We start from the raw sequence: 15,459 nt of genomic DNA, 5'->3' as shown, positions 1-15,459 counted from the left end.
TGGTTGGCTGAGGGCAAAAGTAGCCGCTGGAGCTGCTGCTGCAAGGCACAGCGCTGTGAGAGGAGGAAAAAAGCACTGATGGACGAGTACGGAGTAGTACGAGCAGACAGGCGCAAGGGTAAGGGGGCGTGCGGGTAGCGGTACCTGGGGATATGGCCAGAGGAATTCGAGACAGTTTGGATGCAAGCTGAAATAATGGACATTGCATGTATAGGTAGTGACATAGGTATTTTCTCAATGATGCTTAGGTAAGGGCTCACTGCTTATGAATGCAGCATCGCGACTCTCTCTCCGCGGTGATTCCAATGGGTACGTTCCCCATATTGCTCGATACTTGGTACCTGATTTGGACAGCGGTCACACACATCCACGACCAGGCTACAAGCAGAATACTTAGGGACGTTTGATCCCCAGCATGCTTGCAGGATACACGAGAAAGGCGGACTCGGCGAATAATCGCGCCGATTCAGGGCTGAGAAAGACTCCAGACTCTGAGCACATTACGGAAGGGAAATGGAACATTCGGTAGACGGCGGGTCAGGCCAAAATCAAGGGGTAGGACTTGAACGACACCAACAGATCGATGCCATCATCTGCGTGCGCGCCTCATGATCGAAGCAGAGCACGGACTGCGAGCATGGCAAACGGAGAGTTTAACTCTGGAGAAGCTGCATTGATCATCCAAGTGCAGGTCTAGAAGCTAAAGTGGCGCGTCTAGAGTTGCCGAAGGCATTCGTCGGCCAACGACAGAAAAGCGACCTGTGCCAGCCACGCGTATCTCATCTCAATGGTTTCGCGATACGAAGCAGCCCTTTGCCTCAGATACAAAGTACAAGCCTCACGCAGGATGCAAACGTGATGGCGTCGACTTGCGGGGCTCCACGAGACCTTTCCCAGAGACATTCTGTCTCTTCCCTTCTCCTCTTCTTGCCCTCTCGCTAGTGCGGCTGCGCCATCCGATCTCAGACATAGAGTACAGGTATCGTCAATGATGTGCGTGATCCTCGAGAGGCCCACGCTTTCGAGGCTGACTGTCCTGAAAGAAAAGAAACACAAGAAAGAAAAGAAGAAAAAAAATAAAGGATGGGTAGGGGATGATGTCAGGAAGAAGCTTGCTTGGCGAATCTCTCACCCCGGCAGTTGGACCTGGCCAAGGCGGTAATTGCTGGCATTTGGGGGGGGGCAGTCTTAATCTCGAGCCTTGTCCGGCGCAAGATGAGCGCGGGCCTGGAGGCGGACCGTCTAGAAGGATGCGTCTAGTCTTGAAGAGGCCGAAAAAAGCAAAGAATTATGACTGTCGTATGGTGGGCGCAGCTGGTAACTGTGAATAGTAATATCATTCATCGACTCAAGGAGGGTTACCCGTCCGAATGAGTCGTCTGCTGCTGGTACCACGACCTATTCGGCGTACAGGGGCACCGTACCACGTCTCCCTCCAAGGTTCTGCAGTCCGTATTCGAGGTTGCACGCACCAGGGAATCGTTAGCAAATCTGAGACCCATCTGCAGCTGCTGAGTCTGCGCAGACGCCGGAAGCAGACTGACTCTCGAAGGAATTGCGCATCTTTTGTCGGGCGGGTGTGTTTGTGTTTTGTCCCTCTCGAGTTCAAGTTGCTGTCACTACAGCCACGCCCTGTGCATCCCTCCCCCGCGAGCCCAACAAGGCTAGACCAGCCGGCCACAGTAATAAGGTGCAGTGCTAAGCAACTTGGCTGTTTCGTAGCGTCAGGAACAGGAACAGGAACAGAAACAGAAACGCGATTTCCAGGAACACGCCGGCATGGGGAGGGGTGGCTTCCATTCTGTTTGTTTGTTTGTTTGTCTGTCTGTCTGTCTGTCTGTCCGTTGCAATTGTCGTCTAAGCCAACAGCTGGTCAGTGCGTGTGACCATGGGGACTCGTAATGCATCTTGTGAACTTCTGATTGAGCATTTTTGATGAATCTGTCTGAAGCAGTGGATGGTAGCAATAGTTATAATAACAGGACGATCGATGGTGGAGAGAAAGAGTTCGAGTCGTCACCCACTTATCAGATTGGATGCACGCGCAGACGAGGCTTCAACTCTGCTCAGCTGGCTTCCAGCAGCACTTCCAGCAATCCATCGCTGAATCGTCCCCTCTATGCAGGTACACTTACAGGGCCCTCACCCCCCCATCCCTCGTGCTCCAGCACCCAGAGCCGCCTAAAGGCAGCCCTGGAGCATTGAACCCCCCCTGGCCCCGGGCGGGGGGCGTGCGCATCTCGAAACACTGCAAAGTCCAGCAATCCCAGCTTCATCTCCCCTCCCCAGTAGCCTCCTCCACCTCGTGCCTCTCGCTTCCCTGCCATCAACACGCTGCTGCACTCTACCTGGTACCGCCGCCTCGTTCGTTTCTGCGCGCCTCCTGGTCCGTCGATCCGCCTTTCGTTCCTTTTTAACGTCGCCCGCCGCCATCCTGCGTCTCCTTGTCCTCCACTCCCAGAGACGAGAAATCTTGGCCTTTGCGACCATCTTCTTCCCTTCCCTCCCCCCCCCTCTTCTTCCCACAAACGCTCCTTATTCCGTGTCCTCGACGGCACATTCCACTCCTTTCCACTCTCCTCTTCTGAGACCCGATCTGATTCACTTCGTTATTTATCGGCCTGGTATCCGGTTCCTCCGTCACGTTACATACAAGGTCGAGTGCACCCAGCCGCCGACTGAACACGCTCCTTTCTCTCTGTCGACCGCGCTCCACGAACATCGTCGAGCCTCTTGAGTTGCCTGTCTCGCCGACCGCAGCTGCGTCCGCCCTCTGCCCCTCGGTTCTCTTTGCCGGATCCTCGAAAGCAGCGCTGCCCCAGACTGGTTCTGACGCACGCCCGATATAAATCCTCCTCGACCGCCCGTTTGGATTCCAGCCTTGTATCGCTGCATCATCAACTCTCCAAGGTAAGGCAGTGATCGACAACTCCTTCACACCCTGTTTTGTCTATATCAAGATCTATTACGAATCATGATTGGCTTCTGTTATTCTTTTGTCAAGCCATCAGCTACCTAGTCTTAACCTCTCATCATCCTACATGTGAGGGCTTCATGACCCTCTTCGCCCCATCCTTCCCCCTTCCTCCTCTCTGGCTTTAAAACAGCTGAGCAAGTGCCCGTGCGCAAGTTGTCCCAGCACCGCCTTGTCCATTCCTCAAGATCCTTTTCCCCCCCAGAGTCTCGGTGTCAGACCGTGGCACATTGTTCCGTTTTCGACGGCTGTGCCCTGGTGCTACATTCCTCATCAGCCCAACCCGCGTTCCAGCGGGCATCACCAGCCTCTGACATTTTGTGGGATGACGCACAAACTCTTGATTGAGCAGGTCTACTGTGATTCACTGTCGCTTTCAGAGCCCTATAATAGCCAGCTGTTTGATGGTTTCGTCGTCTGCACCAAGCCCAATATGCATTGTCTCTATTGTGATATGGCCGCCTCGAATAAACCCAACAGCTAACTCTTTTCCTTAGCAAGTTCAACTTGACATCAACAACTCCAAGCAAAGATCATCCAGCTGTTCAACATGAAGTCCGCCGTTCTTTTGGCCGCGGGTGCCCTGTTGGTCTCGGCCGTGCCCCTTGAGAAGCGAGTTATGGAGACGGACTGGGTCACCGACATTGTCACCGTCACCGTGACTGTCGACCCCAATGCGAGCCCCTCTGCTACGCCAACCGCCGGTGGAGTCTTCATTCAGAACGTCTCGGAGAAGCCAGCCGTCGCCTCTCCTGAGCCCGTAGCCGAGGCTCCCAAGCCCGTCTACGCTCCCGCTCCTCCCCTCTCCGCTTCCCCCGAGCCTTCGGCGACTCCCGAGCCCGCTCCTCAGCCCGCTCCCCAGCCGGTTGCTGCGCCGCCAGCGGAAGCCCCCAAGCCCGTGTTCACCACCGTCGTCGTCCCTGCGAAGCCGTCTCCTCCTCCGGCTCCGGCTTCATCCTCCAAGCCGGCTCCTTCTCTTCAGCCGGTCGTGGCCAAGCCTTCGCCTGCCCCGTCTTCCAAGCCAGCTCCGTCTCCTAAGCCTGCTCCCTCGTCTGCTGCGCCGGCGCCGGCTCCTGCTCCCTCCTCTGGTGGAAGCGACTACGGTTCCATCATGGTTGACCAGCACAACGTCCACCGTGCCAACCACTCCTCCCCCGCCCTTGAGTGGGACGACACTCTTGCTGGATATGCCCAGATCACCGCTCAGGGCTGCGTGTTTGCCCATGATATGTAAGTAGAGAGCACACAAACCGAATCGAGATGAGATTGGGATATTGACATGATTATAGGAGCGAGGGTGGCGGTGGCTACGGCCAGAACCTTGCCAGCTGGGGCTCCACTGGCGACATTGACGACAAGCAGCTTGAGGCTGCTCGCCGTGGCGTGACCGACCAGTGGTACAACGACGAAATGGAGAACTGGACCTTCTACGGCCTCGCCAACCCTCCCTCGGGCACCAACCTGGACTCCTGGGGCCACTACACCCAGCTCATCTGGAAGTCGTCCACCAAGGTCGGATGCTACACCGCCAAGTGCCCTGCTGGCACCGTCCTCTCCATGCAGTCTTGGTACACTGTCTGCAACTACAGCCCCCCAGGTAAGTCCAGAGTACTCCTTGACCCGAAGTAGCCCTCTGACAAAACTGACCGTCTAATTTCAGGAAACTTTGGTGGCCGTTACGCTGAGAACGTTCTCAAGCCTCTGGGCCAGCCCACCGTCCGAATCTAAGCGGAGACGGAGACTTCCATCTGGCACTTGCCTCATTCTCCTATCCATGCAGACTTTGTTGGGACTCGGTCGTAGCAAACGGTGGCGGTCGGGCTCCGGGGAAGGACGTATGGCTAGGGTTTCGGACTATCGAAACGTTTGACGAAATCTCTTTTTCGCTTCTCATTGTATCTTACGCGATGTCGTTTTTGACAATCTGGACTTGATTTTATTACTTCACCTTTCCCACAAGCGCCAGGAGCGGCTCTCTTGGCCGACTCTCGGTGGCATCTCCTTGGCTTCACGATCAAACTCGAATGTGCATGGCGTCGATTATGATGAGTTATACAGACGGATCCAGGCTGGCAAAGGGGCGCTATCGGGCTGGGATGATGCCCAACGGGTGTGCCGGACTTGCACGGAGGGGCATTTCGATTCTTGGGCCTGCGGGGCTGCTGTCGAAGACGTCGTCGATGGATGAACAATCTTGTCCTCGATGAGCGTTGACGACGGAGGTTCTCATAGGGCCTTGACACTAGGGAATTTTCTTTCTTGGTTCATTTTATATATGGAGGCACGGAGGTGCTTATACTTTGTTTGTGTGAATAGATGAAATGGCCATAGATAGTATGCACGCACGAATGCAATCAAGCTTATATTTAAGGCATGTCTTTGCGAGAAGAGGATCGTGATGTCATTTACGAGTGTGACGACGTCTTTTTTTGAATGATGCAGATGATGTCTCTGTTGGCGTAAGTTGTCGTTTGCCCCGAGAGATGTAATGGTGTCAGCTACCTAGTCTCGAGGACACCCCTACCAAGCTCGACTGTAATGCCCTGTTTCTATTACTATGGGGAGGGGAAATGTGCGCCCGCCGGCCACCAGGCTTACCGATGCTAAAGGTTTCCGTCCCTTGCGAATAGCAGTCGGACATGATTGCTGTCTGTGCATCTGCTTTTGAGGTTCGGTGTGGTGTTGTGCCGATGATGGTGGGGGATGAGAGGGGTGATGAGTTTTTATAGAACGGCCTTTTAGGGTGGAAGAAGTTGGATGAATGGGGGGCGTCTTAGGCGATTTCTTGGTTCGTGAGTATCTGACGAGACGACGGAGCATGTGAGGAGGCATAGGATTGGTGGATGGAAAAATATGTCGCCTGTGAGGCGAGGGGGGGAGGGAGGGGGGGATAGAGAGTTAGCCTTGCGTGTGAAAAGGAATTGTTTGTGAGGGGGGGCCAGGAAGGTCGCGTGAGGGCGTGCGCCCCCCAAGAGAGAAAGATGTGGAGGGAGGGAGGGAGGCCTTGGACATTCTACGTGAGCAACAGGCGATGCTTTCGCCTTGAGAGAGATGTGGAGGGGAGGAGAAGGCAGGAGGAAGACTACATGTAGTACGGCTGGCTACCTATGCCGTCTTCTCTTAAGGGGGGGGGGGGACGGAAACAAGCAACATGTCCGAGGCAACGAGTCGGAGAAAGAAGTCTCTTGGAGAATAGAGGATTCCCTATACGAGAAGGTACAGTGTGCATGTTGAATGACCGACAGAGAGATGGAGATGAAAGCGAAAGTGCAAAGTGGAGTTGGGGGGGCTTGAAGGAGCTTGAGCTCAGCTAGATGTTAAAGGGAGCGGAAGTTGCCGCATCCGAGGAGTCGGAGATGATGGGGATGGGAAAGGCATCACGTCCAGACATTTGGCATAGGAAGTCCATGGAGCAAGAGATAAGCTATGCATATATACCGATTGTTGCAAGTCGTCGAACTTCACACAGTTACCTAGTAATGAAATGATTTATTGCCGTCTCAGGAAAAGGAACAACAGGAGTAAAAGATACAAACGGGCACAGAAGAGACGTAGCTTCGGAGCTTACAACACGGCCCAGCCGGACATTTTAACACATGTCCCTCTCCCAAGCAGAAGCAACAAGAAAAGTCCGAACAAAACTCGGCCATGAATGACAATAGGTGCGTAAAGCTCCATTATACTCTGACACGCAAAACCAAGACACGAGACTAAGAAGCTCATCGGCCTCTGGCATCTGCTGGATGACATATAAAGAGAGTCACCGACAAGAAGCTTCTCCGCTCCTCCCGGTAAATCCTAAAACCATGACAAACACATTACGAGGATGAGAGACAGACAGAGAGAGAGGGAAATGAAGAAAGGAAGGACGAGGCAGAAATAATTAAAGATGACGATCTGGGAAAAGGCCAAGCTGATCGATCGATCGACTGCTTTCTCCTTGCTCATCAAGCCCCGTGATTCCACGTTCTTTAAGGCCGCAGACGCATTTTCCCACAAACGGCAAAATCAGCAATAAACTTGTCGCAGCTCTAATCAATAATCTTGATTAATCAAGTTTTATATAAGAAGTTTACTAGCCATTCCCGCCTCACTGACTTTTGCCTCAAGCTCGCGCATCAAAGGGGTGGAATCCTACAGGCGGTGCCAAGGTGCGAATAGCTCGCTTCTGCACTTATTTAGTGAATGAAGCCTGAAGCCATTTCTTAATTGATTCATGTATCAGCGAGCGTGAATGTATGGCTGGACGTCTTCTAAACGGGCTATAAGAAAGACAGCGATGTATTTCTGCACTTGTCGTCTAAGTGTGTGCGCATGGTGTAAGTGTGTGTATGTGTATATAACGTAGCGACTCAGTGGGCATTAAAGCAAGCAGCACACGGTCTGTGTGTATGAGCAGCATCATCATCAAAAAAAAAAAAAAAAAAAAAAAAAAAAAGCCTTGTCGACAGTCATCTCGAGAACAGACCGTGGCAGGAGCTCAAAGATACACATATGTTCTGCGTGTTACGACGTTTGTCCTTCCAAGCAGCGACGTAAACACCATTCTCGACTCTGCACGCCGACGACTGGAACAAGTCCAGCAGCTGTCCCAGAGGTACCGTCAACCGGCAGCACATCAGACGAGGCATGGCCAAGCCGGACGGCGTCGCGGAAAGAAAGGCGCATAGAAGGCGGGCATGTCTGGGGGCTTATTAGCAATAGCGAAGATGAAAAAGAAATACTTGGCGGGATACGAAAGCACACAAGACAAACCAGTGTGTACAGGTAGAGCAACGTCAGCCGGCGGAAACAATACCTAGTAAAGCCTCTCTCTATCGGGCTCCGGACTTTGTTGTTGTCGCGCAGTGCCGCCGCAGTTTGTGCTGTAATTCCGGGGCTTTTGGGGGGCCATCTTTTCTCATTCCGACACGAGAAGCCACTCTTTCGGCATTGAAACCTACAGCATTACCACGACCTAGGTAGTACCTAATGAGATGGGGGGTTGTACAGTAGCACAGCGGAATGCCCTCTCTCATACTACGGAATCATAGACGGCTTCGGTTCTCCCCAAGCTGCAGCTACTGGACAGACATCACCGTCGGCCATCCGGCTTTGCATGAACCTGAATGCAACAACAGCGAGCTCCAAAAAGGGACATCTATCAAATGAACAGAGCTCCCGCACGTTCGCTGTCGGTCGGCGACTCTTCCCGCATCCCTCACGAGATTCCCAATCGACCCCCCGCCCGCCCGCCCGCAACGGTTCGGGATGTGGCAAAAGGCCGACAGGGCGAGATGACGATGCCAACGGAAACAAGAGCAAATAGAGAGTCAAAGTGTGTGCCAAGTCCTGGGTTTCGGTACGATGGAGCGAAGGATTGATGGCCAATGCATGCAAATGTAGCCGGTTTCTTTTGAAAGTATTTCACGTAAGGTATCGAAGAGAGGAGCGATTAGGTATGCGAGAGAAGCAAAAGAGGACGAGGAGGTGCCGGTTACACTGTCTGTATAAGGTACCTACCTTGTTCTTTGTCCACCTCGGAATCGGATTGCAGTGTCATTGGAAGAAAAAGTGCGAGCGACAAAACATGGGGGTCTGTATGTACTGTATGCACATGTTCCAGCTGAGAGAGATCTGGTCCACGATTCTGATCAGAAAAAAAGACCAAGTTATTGCATACAGCATGGACAAGGGCCAGGGCCTGGTTGCAGCATCACACAGTTATTACGCCCGTTTGCTTGAATCAGACGAGACGTGATGATGGCACAGGTACGAGAAAAGTACATATGTAGTACTTGGGAAGCGCCACCAGAGGCGGAGATGGACCCCGAGAAGGGCTGTCATTCTCCGACGCCTCCAAATTGCTGGGACCGGCATGTCACTGCTCCTAAATCCATCTCTGACTGTAAGGAGGTATTATTGTTGTAAGGTAGGTATCTTGCGTGCTGCTGGTGAGACTGCTCTGTTTGAAACAAAATCTGTCAAACTACTGTCGAAATACTGTCGATTGACGTATATGCAACTCATGTGGATGGAAAAGAATATCCATTTTGTCAATGAGGTGTTGATTGGAGATGCTTTTGTGTATCCCATAGGATTACTCTTGGTACTCGCATCGACATCCCATGTCCCCCAATCTCGGACTCCGAACTTGCATCTTCCCTTCCCCTTGTCCCACGCCACAGCATGTCTTTGTACCCTCCCCGTACTTCAACTCCAAGATCCAAAACCACGTCCAAGCGGCAAGAATACTCGTCGTATACTCAAATATCTACATATACACATAAACACCCTCACCCATCATGCCAAGAAGCAAACAGCAACTTGAAAACCTCCTCTCCATCTCCATCTCCAAGTTCCCAAGCCCAAAAGTACCCTCCGAGTACCTCCGCCTTGGGGCCATCGGGGATTACCCGCTTCTCTCTCTCCTCCCCCAGCCCACCCATCAAGGGTACCTAGGTACACAAGGCAGTCCGTACTTCCCGGGTCGACAATCGCGCCGACAAGACAGCTTTCTGAGAAATCCACCTCTTCAAGTCGAGAATGCTCCGACGAAAGGGGGAGAAGTGGAAAAGGTACCGCTGCGGTACTTTGCCCGCCATTTTTTTACAATTTCCATCCGCGGCCGCTGCAAGCCACTTTAAGTGGTACTCCAACAGCTGCTTGCTGAATTATCGGTACCTAGGTTGGTATGTAATATCCTCTTTTGGAGTCGTGTTTTTCCTCCGAAATAGCACGAGGTACATCCATCCATACACGCGCCTACCTGGCAGGTAGGGACATAAAAAGGCTACAAAGGAGATGACTTGATCTGTGCTTTTTTATGCTTTCCCATGCTCTCTTCCCTTCTTTCCCTGTAAGCAATTCTATTTCGTTCCTTAGTAGCCCTTTTGAAGATGGAAAAATGCCAAGGTACGTCCTAGGTATTACTTGCAGTACATGGTAAGGTAAGGTAAGGTAAGGTAAGGTATGCTTCTTCTCGTACCGACCTATAAACTCCATCTCAAGTTTCCCCTTAAACCCAGCGAGATTCAGTCCCGGCCGGTCAACCAAATGACCCCATCTCTCTTCAAATTCCGGGGTAAACCAGTCACAGCAGAATCTCGACCGACCATGACAACCCGTCAGTGCACACACACACACACACACACTCTCTCTCTCTCTCTTCCAATGTATGTACATACCTCGTCAGTATGTACTAAAGGTAGGCATGTACTATGAATTACTTGGCACAGCTTGGTCGATCCATAGTCTTCTCCCCCCCCCATTACCGCATTCATCCTCGGTCCGCAAAACCCGCCGGTTCGGCACCCCGAAGGCACCGCACCGGCCAACTTTTTCCATTTAGTCCTCTTTCTCCTCTTTCTCTCTAGGTATTTCTCTCCGGTTCATCGTCTCCTCACACGTACTCGCACACATCGCTCTTTCAGACGTAGGTACGTATTACGTAGGTACCTACATCCGCACGGATATCATCCCTAGGTAACTCCGCGAGAGGCCACACACATCTCGCCTCACCTCACTATCCTTCACCCATCACCACCTGTACTCTCAAAAGCAGTAGTGTAGTGTTCATATCTTGAATAGAACTAAATCCTGTGTAATAATCTCAGTAACAAATCTCAGCCACAGAACGCTAAATAAAACGCCGCAAAAAAACAAGTCCACAAAGTCCGTGGAGATTCTCTTCTCCCTCCCACCTCCCCCCTTCCTTTCGCAGTCCTCCATCATCCCGCACCTCGCACCCACCGCAAGCAAGCCAAACCCACCTCGGACACCGGACATCTTTTTTATTTCCTCCTCCTCCTCCATCTTTTGCTGCATCTGCCTCGTACACACCTAGAGCTCGTAATAGTACTCGTAGTAGGTAGTACAGACGAAAAGGCATCTAAAGTACCCATCAGGTACCGCCAAGTCTCAGATCCCACAGTCAAGCTTCTTCTATTACTGGCCTCGGAGGGAATAGCACAAGGAACCTCAAGACCAGGTACTTTCCGTTTACAGAAGCCCAACCCACCGGAATCGATTCAAACCCAGCACCACCAGCATCCCATTCTCATAATGACATGACATCAAAAAATCGGTCGCCTGCATGTAAGAGTTTCATCCAGATAGCACAGTAGCAACTCCAGCCCAACCAGCGTAGCACCAACAGCCCGTCCATCTACTACTACCTAGGTACCTAAGGTATTATTACTACAGTACACGCTTTAGGCCTCGACATCTGCACTCCGGTAGTAGTATCATTATTACCTGCATCCTGCACTCAGCAACGCAACGCAACGCAACACAACGCAACACAACGCACCCGATAGTCAATACTCAACTGTTGTCTCCCTCCCTATTCAAATCAAATCAAAATCACAATCAACGGCGCAAAGAGGCTAATTTCATCCCCCCCATCCTGCCACAGCACACGTAGCGCTTAGTTTCGCTTAGTATTACCTCTCTGCTGCGCCAATCCGCGACCCGCATTTGAAATCATCATTCGGATTTTATATCCAGGTAGCTGGCAAGTACCCTACCTAAAGCCCGTGGCCAAGTGCCTTACCTGCCTACCTAGGTACCTGAGGTGCCTAATACAGTGGCAGAGGCTGAACAACTTGAACACGCGCGCGTACTTTGTGCCAAGTACCTACTAGGTAGCTTTGTACGAGGCGCTGTTGGGTGGCCATCCGTCCGCCTTACCTTATCTGACTTGCCTCGCGGCGGCGCCACCCATCTACCTACCTATCTACCTGCTGCCTCATACCAAGGCACGCGAGTCCGCATGTACCCTCCCAGCTCCGACAAAGAGATTTGTTCGCCTTCGCTGGCAAAAAAAAGCACGACGGGCCCTGAGCTGCCTGCTCTGCTCTATTACGTGCCTTAGAAATACACACACACATACACGCATGCACGCACGTACCACTCACACACATTACCACTTAGACACGGCACGCCACTCGATTTCCCATCCAAGACACCTTTGTTCTGCTTTCTAAAAGCCATCGCTGCCCAGCCTTTTCCCTCGCTCGCCGTCTCGCCCTCGTCCCTCGTCCTCTCTCTCTCTCGGCCGGGACTGACGGACATCCGGCAATAGCTTGCAAGCCCTTCCAACCTTGCCCCCGTCCCATCAAGCCCGTCCCAAGGTCCTCAGCTGCCCCTCCACCAAAGTAATCCAGTATTACCAATTCCCCAACCACGCACCGACGCACCGCTCACTCAGCAGCGACAGCGGCACCCAGCTCCTCTTTGGGCCGTATCGTATAAAGCGTGTTCTGCCCCGGGACGTACCGGCTACAGTACATACCCTCGTACACATTCGCTCATACCCCCCACCGGGATTATCCAAAAGCGGAGCCTGATTGTGAGATTCATATACCCATCTCTCCGCTGCCGACCGGCCTTTGGTCGATAAACCATCCCCTCCCCTACCAAAAACAGACGACATCTCACACATCCCGTCGCCTCGAGGCTTGATGCGCTTGACCATACAACAACGCCAGACGACCATATTGTAAAGGGTGCCATCGCGATTCCTCGGATCAAATTCGATCGCGTCTCCGAGGACGTCCTGGATACCGTGACACGGGAGATTTGCGCAATCACATAGGCCGAACCGACGATCCTCAACCTCAGCTCACCTCAGCTCAAGCTCGAGCTCACCAAACGTCAACCCACGCGCACACAGGCACAGAGAGAAGGAGAGACAAGGTCGGCACCGCATCCTCGACTGGGCTCTGAAATGGCGACCGACACAGAGACGCTCTCTCTGCCGACCACGACGGCTCCTACCGAGGTCGCCGCGTCAACGTGCCTGCCTCACGACGAGCATCAGTGCCGCGGAATGAAGAGAGAGTGGTGTACCGATGAATGGGACACGGGCATCGCCACCAGCCTTCACTTTCCCGCCCAGCTGGGCGGCCCGAGCAACTCCGCGACGAGCCCTCAGCACCAGACACAGCAGCCTCAACAGCAGCAGGATCATGGAGGCGATGCCACGGCGACGGGCAAGTGCGTTGCACAGCCGACACCTGACGAGTGCGATCGGCCTCCAAAGCGCAGGTCGGGCTCCGATTGCTGGCTGACATCCACCCTCTTGTCCTCCTACAGGAGCGTAGAGGAGGCGTGCAAGCGCTCGCTCGAACACTTTCCCTGCCCGAGCGTCTCCTTCTCCATGCCCACTCTCGAGTTTGACTTTCGCATCGCCGTCGCGCTCAACCCGGAGCCCTCTCGGATCGAGAACCGCGTGCAAAAGGAGATCACCACCATCAAGGGAGGCAGGTGGTCCGGCTCATTTGGCAACGGCCGAGTCATGGTATGATGCACCCTGGGTTTCCCGAACCCATCCCGGCCCAGACCCAGACGGACGTGGAGGGCAGTATTGCTGGAAAATGAACAACATCAGCTGACAAATCGTTAGGCGGGCGGGTATGATCTCGGGCAGGCACGGGGCTTTCGTCCGATTCGCATCGTCGAGGGCGCATTTGTCCTGCAAACCACCGACCAGCCTCCGGCCATGCTGGAGATGCGCACGCGAGGGTCCTTATCGGGCCCGTGTGACATCCTCGACACCCTGCTCAGCGCTCGGGAAACCAAGGACAACATCGATCCCCGGCAGTACGGCTTTCGGACCTTTGCCACGGTCAAGACTGCGGACAAGCGCTATGCCGAGTTCGTCAACTGTGGGCTCTGGGTCGCCAGTGGTGTGTGGCGAGGCGAAGAGCTGATTATCGAGTGAGTTGAAACAGCAATCACCCAACCGTGCCGTGATCATTGCCGTTAGTCGGTTTCCGAAGCAGGGGCTAACCGGGATCCAAGCGCCTATCGCCTCACATGAACGTGGCGCCATGAGACCATTCATCGGAAAGAAACGCCTGCGAGCATCAAACGAAAATGTCTTGGAAGGACTCGCGGATTGGAGGCAGAGCAGCGACACAAAGCATAGGGAAGCGGCGCAGAACGGATTGATTTTTCTTTCGATTTTCCTCAACGGTATTGCGGGTTTTGCGACGATTCGTTGGGCGACGGCAGATCTGCGGAGTTTGGAAGCGTAGGAGTTTGTTCTGGAAATTTTGGGTATTTGTTGGCGGTAAATGGCTGCATCGGCATCGGAGTATGGATCCTTTATTTGATCTTGTTTTGCTCTCTTCTTCATATCTTTGTTTAATGAGGCGGCATCTTGCTTGGCAGGTTGGACTTTGAAGCGGAAATTCTTCTTCACTCGACACTTCTAAAGGCATCTGCTGGTTGCCAATGTGAGATTCTCTGAGACGTTCTCGGGGTTTGGTGAGAACATGTCTTTCATCTCGGCTCCGGGGCCTTGTTCGATGCTTATCCGCTGTTTGGCGGGTTGGTCAGCGAGATTCATATGATGGCTGCATCGAAGCTCACTGCATGTCCGCATCGCTAATAGACATCGTCCTTGAGCGAGCTTGACCAAGTAGCCCCATTATGTTCTTGGTTTCCAAGAGGTGGCCGAGTCCGAGAACGGCTCACTTAAGACTGATGGCAACTTCCAAGCAATTCAACTTCCGGAGTCGACTTTCGCTGTCAGCCCCAAACGCGTCGTCCGCGTCGCCTGTGACGACATCGTCTACTGTTCCAACAGTCCGCGTCCTGATTTCAACAACACAGTCTCCTTGCTGCTGGAACCAGCTCGCAACGTTCAGTGTCTTTTCAATGGCTTTTCCTGTGCCCATGACCGTCACCACAGCTCCACGAGCAGTCCCACTGCCGTTGCCTCGCTTGAGTGACTCGACGCGGGCGTGCAGCGACACATTCTTGGCGGCAGAAGCATTGCTACGCAGGGCCTTGTCCAGGAACTTCCTGGTCCGCCTGACGACAGACATGAGGGGGGAGCTTGAGGACACGTAGATGACGGGCGTCTTGGACGACGCAGGGAGCTGGCGCCGGGTGAGGGGACGCTTCTGAATTCTGGCGCCTAGAGCCCGTCTGTCAGAGAAAAGTTCAACGTGTCCCCGATCGGCTGTAAGAAGTGTAACTTGCCGTCTGGGATTGGGGCCATCTTCCTAGTCTCCCCAGGCACCAGCTTAGACGGGGCGTTTTCTGGTTGTGTCATGGTGAGAGTGAACCAGCGGTGGTGTTTAAGCGAGGGATGCAGGTATTCCCAATCGCAAATGCACGGTTCAGATTGAGCTAGAACCCAGCAAGTTGAGTGAAGAAGATGGTCGGGAGAATGGTGATAGATTGAAGTGTAGTTCTCGTGATGGTGAAGAAATGTCGTCTTGAGGTACTAGTAGGTATGAAATAATGATGAGGGAGACTTTCATCGACGACTGCCTAGCACCTGCCTCCTACTACCTCGTTCTTCTCAACCCGCTTTTTCCTTATCGCTGCCGTTATCGCACAGCCCCACCACTAGCGGACCTCGCTGCACCTGTAGCGACACGGGAACGGCATTTCATTCATTCCCTGTGCTGGTTGAGCTTCCGGCTGAAGCTTCTTCTTTTCCCCTTCCCAAGAACCTCCTCTCGAAAACTGGCCTCTTTTCGTGCTTA

At 53.2% G+C, this 15,459-nt stretch overlaps 3 protein-coding genes across 3 annotated transcripts; 2 read left to right on the top strand and 1 right to left on the bottom strand.

Moving 5' to 3' along the window:
• The first annotated feature begins 2,527 nt into the window (after window positions 1-2,527).
• TRIREDRAFT_81331 (uncharacterized protein) lies at window positions 2,528-4,863 on the top strand. The gene is made up of 5 exons (XM_006968578.1): window positions 2,528-2,910; window positions 3,472-3,683; window positions 3,903-4,204; window positions 4,264-4,571; window positions 4,635-4,863. The coding sequence occupies exons 2-5, from the start codon at window positions 3,525-3,527 to the stop codon at window positions 4,700-4,702; spliced, it is 837 nt and encodes a 278-aa protein (XP_006968640.1). The 5' UTR covers window positions 2,528-2,910; window positions 3,472-3,524; the 3' UTR covers window positions 4,703-4,863.
• Window positions 4,864-12,459: 7,596 nt separating this feature from the next.
• TRIREDRAFT_81329 (uncharacterized protein) lies at window positions 12,460-13,679 on the top strand (the record flags this gene model as incomplete). The annotated part of the gene is made up of 3 exons (XM_006968577.1): window positions 12,460-13,003; window positions 13,055-13,256; window positions 13,362-13,679. The coding sequence occupies exons 1-3, from the start codon at window positions 12,684-12,686 to the stop codon at window positions 13,677-13,679; spliced, it is 840 nt and encodes a 279-aa protein (XP_006968639.1). The 5' UTR covers window positions 12,460-12,683.
• Window positions 13,680-14,433: 754 nt separating this feature from the next.
• Window positions 14,434-15,150, bottom strand: TRIREDRAFT_81328 (uncharacterized protein; the record flags this gene model as incomplete). Its single annotated transcript, XM_006968520.1, has 2 exons — window positions 14,948-15,150; window positions 14,434-14,882 (listed from the first exon to the last, which is right to left on the bottom strand). Exons 1-2 carry the CDS (start codon window positions 15,018-15,020, stop codon window positions 14,434-14,436), a joined length of 522 nt encoding a protein of 173 aa, XP_006968582.1. The 5' UTR covers window positions 15,021-15,150.
• Between the last annotated feature and the right edge of the window lie 309 nt (window positions 15,151-15,459).

Source organism: Trichoderma reesei, assembly GCF_000167675.1.
Source record: "Trichoderma reesei QM6a unplaced genomic scaffold TRIREscaffold_24, whole genome shotgun sequence".
NCBI classification, from domain to species: domain Eukaryota; kingdom Fungi; phylum Ascomycota; class Sordariomycetes; order Hypocreales; family Hypocreaceae; genus Trichoderma; species Trichoderma reesei.
The sequence above is the reverse complement of the archived record's forward strand: the minus strand, read 5'-3'. Positions and strand labels throughout refer to the sequence as shown.

What these genes read in the sequence shown, in the direction of transcription:
- TRIREDRAFT_81331 (XM_006968578.1), top strand. Translation starts at nt 3,525, where the DNA reads ATGAAGTCCGCCGTTCTTTTGGCCGCGGGTGCCCTGTTGGTCTCGGCC. An exon ending in TGCGTGTTTGCCCATGATAT is followed by an intron (nt 4,205 to 4,263) that starts GTAAGTAGAGAG and finishes ACATGATTATAG; the next exon opens with GAGCGAGGGTGGCGGTGGCT. An exon ending in CTGCAACTACAGCCCCCCAG is followed by an intron (nt 4,572 to 4,634) that starts GTAAGTCCAGAG and finishes GTCTAATTTCAG; the next exon opens with GAAACTTTGGTGGCCGTTAC.